General features: G+C 44.3%; 1 protein-coding gene across 4 annotated transcripts in view; it reads left to right on the top strand.

Annotated features, from left to right (window-relative positions):
- POMT2 (protein O-mannosyltransferase 2) overlaps window positions 1-12,590 on the top strand; it is a 56,153-nt gene extending 43,563 nt beyond the window's left edge. For 3 of the 4 annotated variants that reach the window (XM_032801881.2, XM_032801880.2, XM_032801883.2), the window contains 6 exons: window positions 1,676-1,747; window positions 2,030-2,089; window positions 2,294-2,399; window positions 5,231-5,371; window positions 6,367-6,478; window positions 7,106-12,590. In XM_032801881.2, coding sequence (XP_032657772.1) covers window positions 1,676-1,747; window positions 2,030-2,089; window positions 2,294-2,399; window positions 5,231-5,371; window positions 6,367-6,478; window positions 7,106-7,211 — 597 coding nt within the window. In that variant the 3' untranslated portion in view covers window positions 7,212-12,590. The remainder of the gene's footprint in view (window positions 1-1,675; window positions 1,748-2,029; window positions 2,090-2,293; window positions 2,400-5,230; window positions 5,372-6,366; window positions 6,479-7,105) is intronic. The other variant, XR_012655818.1, reaches the window with a different exon arrangement.
- The last annotated feature ends 509 nt before the right edge of the window (window positions 12,591-13,099 follow it).

Below are 13,099 nucleotides of genomic sequence, written 5' to 3'. Positions count from 1 at the left end.
TTTAAAAAAAGCCTCATCCACCTCTTCCACCTGGTTAGATGGCCTGTAGTAGACTCCTAGCACGACATCACCCTTGTTTTTTACCCCTTTTTTTATCCTAACCCAGAGACTCTCAACACTTCCGTCTCCTATGTCCATCTCCACCTCAGTCCAAGTGTGTACATTTTTAATATATAAGGCAACCCCTGCTCCCTTTTTCCCCGTCTATCCTTGCTGAGCAAACTATACCCATCCACACCAACAGCTGTTGATGACGGGCTGTGAGCTATGTGGTGAGGTCATGAGACATGGAGCTGAGGAGAGGCAGAGCAGAGGGAATGGAATGGGTCAAAACAGGCAGTGGGAAGACTGAGATGAAGACAAACTGGAGGGGCCAGAGGCAGAAGATGTTAGGCTTGGCAGGAGCAGATACAGAATGGCTCTTAACCACTAGATTCCACTCCCCTCAGATCCTGCAACGAAAGCCAGGATTCCTGAGTCTCAGTATTCCTCTGCTGCCAGCAATAGCTGTAAACCCACTGGCAAAATGTGTGACTCCACTCCCTCTAGTGGCCAGTACCAGGGTCCGGAGTCCTGTGAAAAAAATATTATGGGATCATGTAATTAAAGATATTATTGTAATGCATATGCACAAGAGAGCTGAATTAAGGTTACATAGGCAACCTTAATTCTGGTATTTCCTAACTTTTGAGTGCTTGACCGTGTACTATTCTCTTACTGTAGATTTCTATGTATACTTTTTTATAGAAACTATGAAAGGAGAATTGTTCGAAAACAGCCTCTGATACTCTATGTCCAGATTTTCATTTCTGAGGTTCTGTACGGTTGGCTGTGTGCATGCAGATTAGGGCATTAAATAGCCATTTTGCTGGTACAAATAATCAGGCATGGAAAGTTGCTTGCATGCTTTTAGAGGATGCAGACTCTGAATCTAATCCTTTATTTACCATCAGGTGTCAGCTGCTTCACAGGTCACTGCTTCATGTAAATCTTGGGCCAGGTTTAGTGCTGGCAGTTACTGTGAAGCTCCTTGCCCAACTCCTTCTCTCTGTAGATGATATACAGCCTAATGCTTGGTTTATATCCGGAGTTTAGTGGGAAGGTCTCAGATTCAGACCAGTGTACTTACCTGTGCTCTGAAGATGGTGGGCTTGCTTCCTGTTGTTTAACAGCCTTAGAGCAGAGGAGTTGACTTTTCAGTGTGTGTACAGTTGGTGCAATTAGAGGGAGAGGCTTCCAGATACACACAAGGTATATGGAATGGGGACCTAAACTTGGTCTCTGATTGTGATTTGCGGATCAGCCTGGCATCTCTCTTTCTTACTCATGCATGAAGCAGTCCCCAGGAAATTTTTTGCTATCACTGCATGCTGCTGTAATGGGAGAACAGAGTACGGCCTTACAATAAAGTGAAATAGTTGTGGGGATTTCCAGGAGCTAATCTACTGCAGAGTAATGGGATAGTAGGAACACTAGCAAAGCCTGATGTTTAAATCTAGGTGCTCCTGAAAGGGCTTAACCTTCCTAGGGCATTTGCTTATGCGCACCTTTGAACATATCAGAAACAGGGTTATTCTTCCTATGCCCCTGAAGCCCTTCCTAGACAGAGAGCTGCCATGCAGGACTTGCAGCACAACTGCCTATTGACTGTAATTTTTTTCTCAACCGCCTATAGGGAAATAGTGGCCTCAAACCAAAGGAGAATGAAGTCACATCCAAGCCTTGGCACTGGCCCATCAACTACCAGGTATGCTGACAAATCCACCTTCCTGTCTGATTGCAAGTGCTTTTGATAGGGGTATGGCACCCAAACTGTAGAGCTGTGGAACTGCATCTCTTTATTAAAATGCATGACTATGTTTCAGCTGCTGCTAAAATAACCGTTTTGTTGGCACGAGAAGGAACTTATCTCACCTTTCTCACTGCTGACTCTCTGCGGAAGCCTCAGTGAGTTTGAAGGTTGATGTGGGCTCACTAGGCACAAACCATTTTAATTTCCTCTGATACCCTTTCCCTGTTCCTCCTCCAGGGCCTGCGTTTCTCTGGAGTCAACGAAACAGATCATCGAGTTTATTTGCTGGGGAACCCGGTAAGTGGGGGATTTGCAAAACAATGATGTCTGCCTTTAGCACATATTTAGTTTTCTCCTGGCTTTCCTAGAGACAGTGGCTCCCTGCCTTTCTCTTCTCTAGTTGCTTTCTTCCCCTTCTCTTCTGTGGTTTCACTTAGCTTTCCATCATGTCTTATGCACTCTCTGCTACTTCCATCTCCTCCTTTGGTCTTTCCCACACAGGTAGTCTGGTGGCTGAATCTGGTCACTATTGGATTGTACCTCCTAATGGCAACTTGCACTATTGTGGCCATCAAGAGGGGAGTTCAGCTGACAGTTGAATTCAAAGGTAAGTCCAGCTCTCCTACCCTACTGCATTTGTAGGCTTCACTGTTGACAATTTGTCATCCTGGTTTCCTGCTGCAGGAAAGCTGATTTTCTCTCTGCTATGGAACATCAGACCACTCAGAAATTGAACAAAATGTGTTCAAGAGGAACATGACAGCAATGAGTAAAAGTATAATGCTATAGAAATGCTAAATCTTATACCTGGAAGGATGTAAATGCCAAGAAAGGGGAGAGGAACTGTAAAGGACCCTTACGAAAAATTTTTCTGACCTGCATAGCATGGTACAGATTTTACTCGGCTATCTCATCTAGCCCAACAAATTTAAATTGAATTAAAGCATATCTTTTAGAAAGACATCAGCCTTGATTTAAAGTCTGTTTTTAAGAATTGTTCATGTAAGTCCAAGGGGTTGTAACTAAGAGGAGTGGGATGAAATTAAAAAACAGGTAAATTTAGGCAGAATATCCAGAAAATTATCCTGACACTGAGATATACAAAACTATGGAACAGACTTTCCAGGAAAAATGCAGGAAGCCCCATTCCTCGAGTCATATAAAACTGGACTGGACAGTGCTCTATTAAAAACCCTGTAGGGAGCAATCCTACATTTGCTTGAAGAGGGGTGGTCTGTTGGATCCCTCTCTGGTTCATGATTGTGTGATATTACACATCTGTATTGAAAGGAGAAATGCTAGTTAGTGCCCATTAGGGAGCTGACAGAGAGAGGGTACTAGGAGGAGGATATTAACAGCCCTTTCTCCTTCCTTAGCCTCTTCCATCTACAGGTTACAAAGCACTTCACAAACCCTAAGGAATCCAGCCTCACAATATCCCTCTGACATAGATCAGTGTTTTCCCTATTTTACAGATAATTGGGTAGGAAATAAGGTACAGAAAGGCGAAGTGACTTTTAGCTAAGGCTACTGAGGTTAGGTCTACACTGTGATAAAAGACCCGTGGCATTGCCATGGCTGGCGCAGATCAGCTCAGGGGTTCTAAAATTGCAATGTAAACCTCCTGGAGCCCAGGCTCTGACGTTGTGAGTGAGGAGAGTCTTAGAGCACAAGATCCAGCCTGAGCCCAAATGTATACACTGCAGTTTTTAACCTTGCAGCCCAACTTCTGAAAGCCCGAGTCAGCTGGCCCGGGCTCAGAGACTCGGTACTTCACGTTTTTTATCGCGATGTAGACATACCTATAGTGAGTTACTGACTGAGCTGGAAATTAGGATCCAGGTCTCCTGCCCCTGTTCCCCTGGTTCTAAATACTAGACCACATTCCTTTCCAGGGAATGGGCTGACAGTGAGGATCAGGGATGGCTGTCCAGAGAGAATCCTAGAAATCAGAGATTGAAAAGACCTGTTAAGCCTCATCTAGTCCATTGTCCTGTGGCACAGCAGGATTAGTTTTTACAGGACCCCATGTTAGCAAGACCAGCCAGGTCTATGACCAGTCTTCTGCAGGTCCATCTTGTATGGCTTTTCCAGTATCTAGTCATTGAGGAAGATGCTATTGGTAGGTATTTCTATGTGATTCATTTTCTGCATGCATAATGCAGGTGGGGTATTGTGGGTAACCTTGTGTTACCTGCACAATCTGGGGCACCCTGCCTATACCCTACTGAGAGCTCAAGGCATCACCCAGTCAATTTAGGCACTCTCACCCTTTCCCTTCCAAGGGTTCGGGGCATAAGGCACTTACTCTTACCCATGCAGCTCAGGGAGAAACCTGATCAGTTTAAGTACCCGCCATTAGTCATGAGGCCAAGAGCTCTATGGGTCTGAGGATCTTTTCCCAACAAAAGAGCTTACCCAACTGTGCTCTAAACATCTATTTGTTAGCAAAACCCAGAGAATACATATACTAAGTAAATCTATTATACTCACCACTCCCAATATATAGACAAATTTCACTTGATGGCCAGTCAGGATCCACTCGTCTGGGGGTTGCTAGCGATGCCTCTGCATGTCACAGTCATGCAGAGGATTTGATGTCTTGCAGCTTCTTGTTGTACTACAGTACAGAGTTGATTCCCAAAGAGTATTGATTTTCACCTATGTTATATAGGTAAAACTAGCTATCTCCTTCAAATTTAATAAGCTTATCACATTATCCCATACCCCCACATAACAAAAATTGTAACCAATTACACGCTGGCCCCTATGTGTCCTCCTTCCTGTCCAAGTTTTTGACATTTTATCTTTCATGTCCAAGTTGTAACTTATTTGTGACCTTTTCTGTTTGTGCAGGTGGTCAACATAAATTTGTGGGTCAGAACTTATCTTATACCATTTGTTGAGTCTCCCTCTGTACCTAAAACTTTCCAGTGCCAGGATGTCTATGCTTTACAACTGTCGTGGTTATAATTCTTGTTAGGGACATTCCAGAGGTGGGAGTGCTTTATCAGCAGCAGATCATTCTTTTTTTCTTTTTTCAGTTTCAGTGATAAGCTCCCTGAGTTTCACCCAAGGCTGGTTTAATATGGGGAAGAGTGCAGGGTTTGATTAGATCACAGAATATCAGGGTTGGAAGGGACCTCAGGAGGTCATCTAGTCCAACCCCCTGTTCAAAGCAGGACCAATCCCCAACTAAATCAGACAGATTTTTGCCCCAAATCCCTAAATGGCCCCCTCAAGGATTGAACTCACACTGTTAAACCCAATGCTCAAACCACTGAGCTATCCTTCCCCACAACACTTGGAAAGTAGACTTGATAAGCCTGTTCTTACCAATCTTACTGGTGTTCACACTCTGCCTCCTTGGTGTTGAGGTTTGAAAGGGTAGCCAGGGTTGTGAAGTTTTATCTACTGAAGTGTGGGCTTGTGTTTCAGAGCTCTCTGAAGTCTTGCTACATAGTGGAGGGAAGATGATGCTGGGCTGGCTCCTCCATTACCTCCCTTTCTTCATGATGGGCAGAGTCCTCTACTTTCATCATTACTTTCCTGCCATGCTTTTCTCTAGCATGTTGACAGGTAAATACTGCAAAGCAGAGACTTTGAAGGCAGAGGGGAATAGGAGGCGAGCAGAGTTGGAAGGGGTATTTTTAAAGTGACATAACTAAGAAATCAATTTCTTTTTTCTTTCGGATCTCTGGTTCAGGGCTAGCGCTAGGAAATGTGTGCTGGTTCAGAAGTGTTTTTAGCCCTAGCTGCTTAAGACAGCGAATCCTATACAATTGTGTCATTTGGATTACCATCTTGATTTGACCTCAGAGAGGCTGTGTCGCTAGTGGATAGGGCATTGGACTGGGATTTAGGAGACCTGGCTTCTTTTCCCTGCTTTGCCACTTTCTTGCTGTGAGTCATTTCACCTCCCCTTGATTCTATTAGTTCCCTTTCTGTTCCGTATCTTGTCTGTTTAGAGTTCTTCGGGATAGGAACTGTCTCTTACTATGTTTTTGTATAGTGCTTTGTAATGGGGCCTTGATATCAGTTGGGATCTCTAGATACTGCTGTAATACAAACGATATATTAAAATAATCCATTTAAATTCCAACATGATTTTTAGTAGTCACTGTCTTCAGACTACTAAGAAATAAAGTTTTAAGGCTTTGTAAACTGGAAGTCCCTGTTCTCAAATGGTATAAAGCATTAATCTCGGACCCTGGTAGTACGTGAGCCTTCAGCTACTAAAATCATGTTGCACTTGAAATGGAGGAGACAGAAGAAGTAAGATAGTAATTGGAATTATGTAATTTTGTGGTCTGATACCTCTAGCTGTCAGGACTAATGTAAAGTATTTTATTCCAGTGGGAATGTTGGGAAAACCAAATCTTTACTGATCGAAAGCTTCACTTCTTGTGCTAAGGGTTGATAAGAGATCAGACTTTAAAAACAGAATTGGTCCTTTGTTCATATACAGCTTTATCAGCATCTGTTTGTGACTGAATGTAGCAAATATAGCCTGCATCTCTCTCCTGGCTTCTGACATGGTGTCTCTAGTTATGAATTGTATTTTCTTCTCCTAGGAATTACATGGGACACGTTGCTGAAGTTCTGTGCTGGGTGCCTGTCCTGCTCCGTGGGGAAGAGGGTGTATACATATGGGACGCTGGCACTGATGCTGCTCATTGTGTACAGGTGAGAAAGCCAGAAGCTGAGCTGCTCCTGCATGTAAAACAACATCTATTGTCTCAGTGGAAGCGTTGGCTCCTTGACACGTGTTGTTTTTAAACTTTTCACTCTTCCTTTCCTCTTTTTTGTCCTTTGCTAAATTCTCGGATAGCAACAAACTCAGCCCTGAACCCTTCATGTGAACCAGATTCAGCTTTGACAGCTTTTGTCCATCTTTTGGTAATGACTTTGCAGAAACCTTTTCATTACAGGGAGTCTCTTTGTTTAACCCCGGAGCTCAGTGGGTACAAATGCCGTCAGCTGGATTGGCTTCCTTCTTCCCCACAGCTTAGCAGATACAGACTCTGATCCCCACCCCACATGGTGCCAGACTGTTGGTCTATGCTATACTTCAAAAATGTATTGATTAACCATGTTTATAGGCTTCCCAATCCCACCCCACCCATGGTAAGGCCACATACCTGGCTGTATTAATGTTGTGAGCGGGAGGGAGAGGGCCCCAAATGGAATCTAGAGCAGCCCAAATGGAAAGCTCCTATAGGTCATCTACATGACTCAGCTGTTTCTGTGGCCCTAGTTCTGAGCTCTGTGCAGTTAATCAGATCTTGATAGGTGTTTTGATCCTCTCCACAGCTTCTACCTCTTCCATCCTCTGTCCTATGGGATGGTGGGACCTATGGCTTCAGATCCCAACAGCCCAATGGCAGGGCTCAGGTGGCTGGAATCATGGGAGTTCTAGAGCCGGCAGGAGGCAGCCTGGAACAAGGGAATAAGAAACACGAGAACTATCGAGGGTCAAGCTGATTCTTGGGCACTTTGAGTCAAATGGCTGTGAAGCACTACTCTGGAGAATGCGGGGGAATCTGCTCCCCATAGGACCCCTTTGTCTCCTCACTGGTTTGCACAGTCTGAGCCTTGGCAGAGGATGACCACAAGAAAGACCCTCTGAGTAAGACTCCAGCCATAGGTCTAGTAGATTGTATTTCTGAGGCCACATACTGCTCAGAAAGAAGACCTGGGTCCTCCACGCAATGTGTCTTAGAATTTTTTACAGTCATAGTTTGGCCTGTCCAGCAGCCACACTGGTGTGATTTGGAGGATGTATGTGTTTATATGTGTTGGAGGGTGAGGTTGCACACGTCTGTCTGTTTGTCTCTGTTCATGTGAAAATCACTTGATTGCAGGAAAGAATTGACTGTAGAAAGCACAGCGTCCTGAGATATTAAGGATCTTTTCATATTTAATAACTTTTATTGATGGTGTTTTATATATATTTTGGAGAATGTCTGGGAACCCCCTGTCCTAGCCATTTGCATTTCACTGATCCGATGCTGTGTTTCTAGTACCTGGCCGAACTGAAAGTCTCTCAGTGGCTTGAACCCTCCATAAGCCATCATGCCTTGCCTGTCTCCCAGGCTCTTTGCAAACAGAAGAAGTGGAGATTGTTTATCCTTGCATATCCCCTTGTGTTCAGGCCACCTGTAACCACTTATAATAATCACTGTGTAGCTACCTGGCAAACCTCATGACAGCTCAGAGCCAGACAGTTCCAGTTCATCAGTCTTGCAATTTTGCCACAAGATGCTAGGACGCTCCAAAGATAATTACAGGGAGAGCAGCAGGTTTCTTTTATTGCTTGTCTTGGGTTCTTTGATGTAAGGGCCAACCTCTTTGGGGATGGACAGATAGAGAGCCCTTGCTGACAGCTGTCATTCATCCTTTGATACCAGCAGTTCTACTGCCAGTAACTCTGCGTTGTGTGAGGATGCTAAGGCTCAGCGGTCATGGAATCTGCACAGCCTGCTGCGAGTTCTGGGGTATTTAACCACTAATATTCGTCTGCTGAAAGCAGGTTTCTTCTAACTGGAAACTGCACTTCTTGTTACTATGATAAACTGCCAGGCAAATGAGAATGGGGAAATGGAGGGAGAGAGAGAAACCAGAACAAAAACTCTTTGTTTGTCTGGTTAAGAGCTCTCTGATGCTGAATCCGTCCCTTCCCAGGCTGTGGTGGTGGGTGGGAAGGGACCTGGTCCTCAGACAGGTGTGGGGAAGCTTTTTAATGAGGTATCTATTCCTTCCTTCCCCCAAATGTTCATTTTGTTCCCCTTCTCTCCCCTAAGGTCCTTTCTTTCCACTCAGTTCACTATTACTGCCCTGTAGCATCCAAAACAAACTGCCTTGAGTCCCAGCTGTGTGTGTCCTTTGAGGGAGCAAGGTTTGCGAGGTGATTTTGCATATGTATCAAGATGATCAAGCCCTTCATTTCAGATTCTCTGCTTTGCCTCTCAGCCCTGCTCCTGAATATGTATTGGGTGAGTGTCAGTGACGGTGAGTATGTCTGAGTTTTAAAGATGAGTTCTGCTATACTCCCTTGCCATTCTCCATGGATTCCAATGGGTTATCTGTAACAAAAATGGCTGTTGGCATGGAGATTTTGCTAACATCCCCAGACCAGGCTAGATAGCTGTGCTGTATGCTGGGCTGAGGCTCAGTTCAGACTTGCTGTCACTTTAATAGAGGAAATGTAGGAATGTTCAGTTAGGCAGTTGCTTGCTATTATAACATGCTGGCTCAGTATGTCATATCCGCCTCTAGAAGCTGGTCCACATACAAGATAGGAGCCTACTACTGGTACCAGCTCAAGTGGTATAGGCCTTTGCTTTTGATGCTAAAGGTTTGGAGTTAATCCCCTGCTGACAGTCCGTGGTGGGGGGTCATTACTGTAATTAACTGCTGTGTTTGATGATCTCTTTCTATTTATTGTGGTAGGAGGTGCTCCCCTCTGGCTTCGCCAAGGCTGCTCAGAGATATGTAGGAAAGAAGGATGAGGGAGAGGGTTGAAAACATCACCGAATCCTGCTTAGTTTGACATGTGGAAAAACGACAACGGCTTATAAACAGGTGGCAATATGACAGGCCAGCATTACACTGCCTCATTTGTAATAATGTTATTGGGTATCTTACACTGCCAGTAAGAACATCAGCTTAATGCTGTGATGTCATGAGAGTAGATTTTTACTGCAGAAGTCCTACTGCCAATGGGAGGAAGTGCCAAGGGCTCATGTAAAGGGTGAATTGAGATGCAGGATACCCTTAGGAACTGAGGACCCGGCAGTGATGTAGACATCCCTTGCTATTGAGAAGAAAGAAATCAATAGGTACCTATGTAGGATGGTCCCAAAGGTGGTTCACACAACTTTGCCATCATAGGACCTTTTAGCTAAGTCAAAATGTTGATTTAGCAACCTCTGTTGCTGAGGAGGTGGAGCTGTAAGAACTTCAGGGGTAACATGAGAAAGCTGGACTTCTCCTTGGTCATTGTTCTTGTCTCTTCTGTTGCACTAATAGGCCTGCTTTGGATTTTGGGGGAGCTTGATTTGGCTACCTGAAAACACCACCTAACTCAGTCTCCCTTCCAGCTTTTTGTGCCCAGGTCAGCTTCAGTGTCTGTACAAACAAGAGACTACTTGTCTTTGGTGCTGGGAGTTTGGATGCCTCACACTGGAAGTTTCTGACTGGCACAAGAGCTAACCCACTTCTTGGCCCCTATGCATCTCACTGTCCACACACCAAAAAAAAATATAGTTGTCCCCACAATAATGAACAGCCTGTGATCACACTCTCTTGAGTTAGAGTGTTAAAAGGACTGCACTCAGACATTAATAAACAGCTTTTTAAAATGGGTACAGCCTGGGAGTTCATCCTCTGAATTCTAAGAGCCAGGTCCTCAGCTGGTGCAAATTGATGTTGTTCCATTGTCTTCAGGAGAGCTACAGTGTCTTACCCCAGCTGAGGATCTGACCCTAAATATCTATTTCTTGAAAAATTCACCAGGCCTTCACTGAGAACAAAACAACAGTGTCTCTGTATTTGTGAGCACTACCAAATCTATTAATTTGTGCTGCCTCTACTGGCATTGCAGCAGCATTTAAGCTTGGACACACTTTCCAGAGCTGTGCAGATTTGAAGCAGTGTGCAGTGATACTGACCCTTGCCTTCTTGAGGAGAGACCTGTCGCTCTGCACTGCCTCTATGTGGTCAGAGGTCTCTGCAAGATCATCGGTAGACTTTCTGCTTGGGTTCTAGGGCTTGATAAACACTAGTTCAATTCAGTCTGGCATTCCTGACTGTGGAATTGAGTGCTGGTTCATCTTGAGGACATCTCATTTGTCCCCTTCCCCAGTCATGTGGAAACAGCTAGTGGTGCTTTCACAGGCCGGAAGATGCTGCTGTCTGGAGCAGCTGATCCCTATGAGGTTTCCTAGGCAGTCATCCATTATTGTTGGGGATGTCATCAAACTCAATCTGTGGAGCCAAAATGTAAACATCTGCAGGCTTCAAAATTCCCATTCCTGCCCTTTCCTCAGATTTATACTGTAAAACTGTGTTTTCACTTCTCCAGTCTTTGGAGGAAAGAAAGAAGGACTTGAGTTCAGCATATCCAGCTTATTTTAGGCATTCCATTCAGGTTCTATTGGCAATCACTGTAGGAGCACGCGTGCTCATTCCAGCAGCAATGACTGAATTCATTCTACAGAGCTAGGAGCTCATGTCTGTGGGACAGAGCTGTGGTCCTGAAAGTGCCTTTGCTGGAGCAGCCATGGAAGACTCACAAATAAACACGTCTGCAGCTCATCATCACTATGTGATGCACCTATCCACGTACCCACTAGCGGGAAAGCCAGCATCAGTCTGATCTGCAGAGAATTTCTTTTGAAGTCTTAATTGAATGGGTTTGTTTTACTGACATTCAGAACAAATTAATATGATCCAGCTTTTTATATCCCCTTGTGCCATCCCCCCCACCCTCCCAAAGTCCTGTAGTCCTTTCTAGGCTGGTCCACTAATCACTGAGCCCTTTGGATGTGCATCCAGTTTCCAGAAGAGCCTGGACAAGAGTTGAGCTGAGCTGCTATGTCCTGAAGGAACAGAATACCTGTCAAATGCACTCATGGCAAAGGCCTTGTAGTAGAAAGCTATAATAACCGACTTCTTTAACAGCATCAGCAGAGAGAGTTCAAAGGGAGGGACTCCTGCCAACTGTCTCTTGTTTGTGCCTTTGGGAGTCTCATCCAGTATGTTTCAGTGGAGATGAAAGGTGTGCCTGTGTTTTCTTCCAAAATGTTTCTATTCATAGCTCTCAAATGTTGCCAGACCTGGTAGCTTCCCTTCCAAGGGTCATGCCCATGTGACTTGGTTTCTGGATGCAATAACCAGCACTGTACATGAGCTATGTGCTATGACCACTAGAATAGCCCTTCTTTTCTGCTCTTATGTCCCTGCTGGACCCTGAGCATCATTCCGTGGTGGCCCTGTATCATCAGCTGGGGCACCTGGATGAGACTTCCCCCTTCAGAGCAAATGAACCCTCCTTACTGGTCAGGTGTATGTCATGGTGGGGAGGGAGCTGAGGAGTGTTAGAGCATCATAAGGCCCTTTCTCCTTGATGGGGGAAAGATAGGAGATACTGATGCTATCTCCAGAGCATGCCAAGCCCCTTTAAACAACCTTGAAAAGCAAGAAACCAAAACCAAACTGGATCTGTCTCCGTGGCAGTAAGCCAAGCCATATGGCTGTCCCTGTGTTACTTTATTTCTGAAATACACATACTCTGTGTTTGGGGGTCAAGGGCTACTGATTGTTGCACATACTATTTTGGAGGGAGCTAATGGGGGGATATTAGTGCTGAAGCCGCTATTGCTATTTTATTTATGTAGACTCCTGAAAATTAGGCAGGCAGGTTTATCCTGTCATATTAAGGGAGTGATCTAGGCTCTATCCTGGAAAATTTACCCAAAACTGAACAGAAGTTTGGAGATGATGATGGGCTTCTTTTGTGACCCTATCCTGCATTATGAACCTTACTAATGCTGCTAATATTAATGTATTTTGGTTGTTTTTGTGTATGTCTCTATACATATATTATTTGACTGCTGACTCCTAATTCTCCAGTTGCATGGCAGCATGGTATACTAAACGCAGTGTATTAAATGGCTGGGAGAGAGCTTCCTTGAACTAAAAATCATTTTGTAAAGGAATTCACAGAATATCAGTGGTAGAATTTGGACTTTAGTTTTATAATAAATAACTCTTCTTTCAAATGTCTTGTTCTTTTAACTTCTGTATTTTATTTCCCTCCCTTACACAGGTGTAATGCTGTGGCATGAAGTTTAAATGAGTCTGTCACAAAATAGGGGCTAGACCAGTTTCATTGGTGCCCCAGTGTTCTGCAGTGCAACCAATGGCAACTCTCAATTTTAATACAGGAGGACTAGAAGGCCCAGCAGGCGTTTGTTCACCTCAGTCTAAGTGGTGAATATGTGTAAGAGTGGTGCCCATGGAAACGAAGAAGAGCCATTTGGATGAAGATGAAACATTGCTTGCTAACAGACCATACATTCATATAATAGATGAGACAAGTTGTAACATGTATAATGTGCTTTGTTATGCTAATTTGGTATAGCCTTCAGATTCCTGATTGTCTCGGCTGGGCAAAGGTCAGGCATATGATCTGTTCTGGCAGGGAGTCAGATATGCCCAATGATTAAACCTTGTTCCTAGTGGGTATTGGTCCACATTACAAAAACCAATACAAAATTCATTATAAATGCAGGCCATGCAATG

This window comes from Chelonoidis abingdonii, chromosome 4 (genome assembly GCF_003597395.2).
Source record: "Chelonoidis abingdonii isolate Lonesome George chromosome 4, CheloAbing_2.0, whole genome shotgun sequence".
Classification (NCBI taxonomy): Eukaryota; Metazoa; Chordata; order Testudines; family Testudinidae; genus Chelonoidis; species Chelonoidis abingdonii.
Note: the sequence above shows the minus strand (reverse complement) of the source record. Positions and strands in the feature narration are given on the sequence as shown.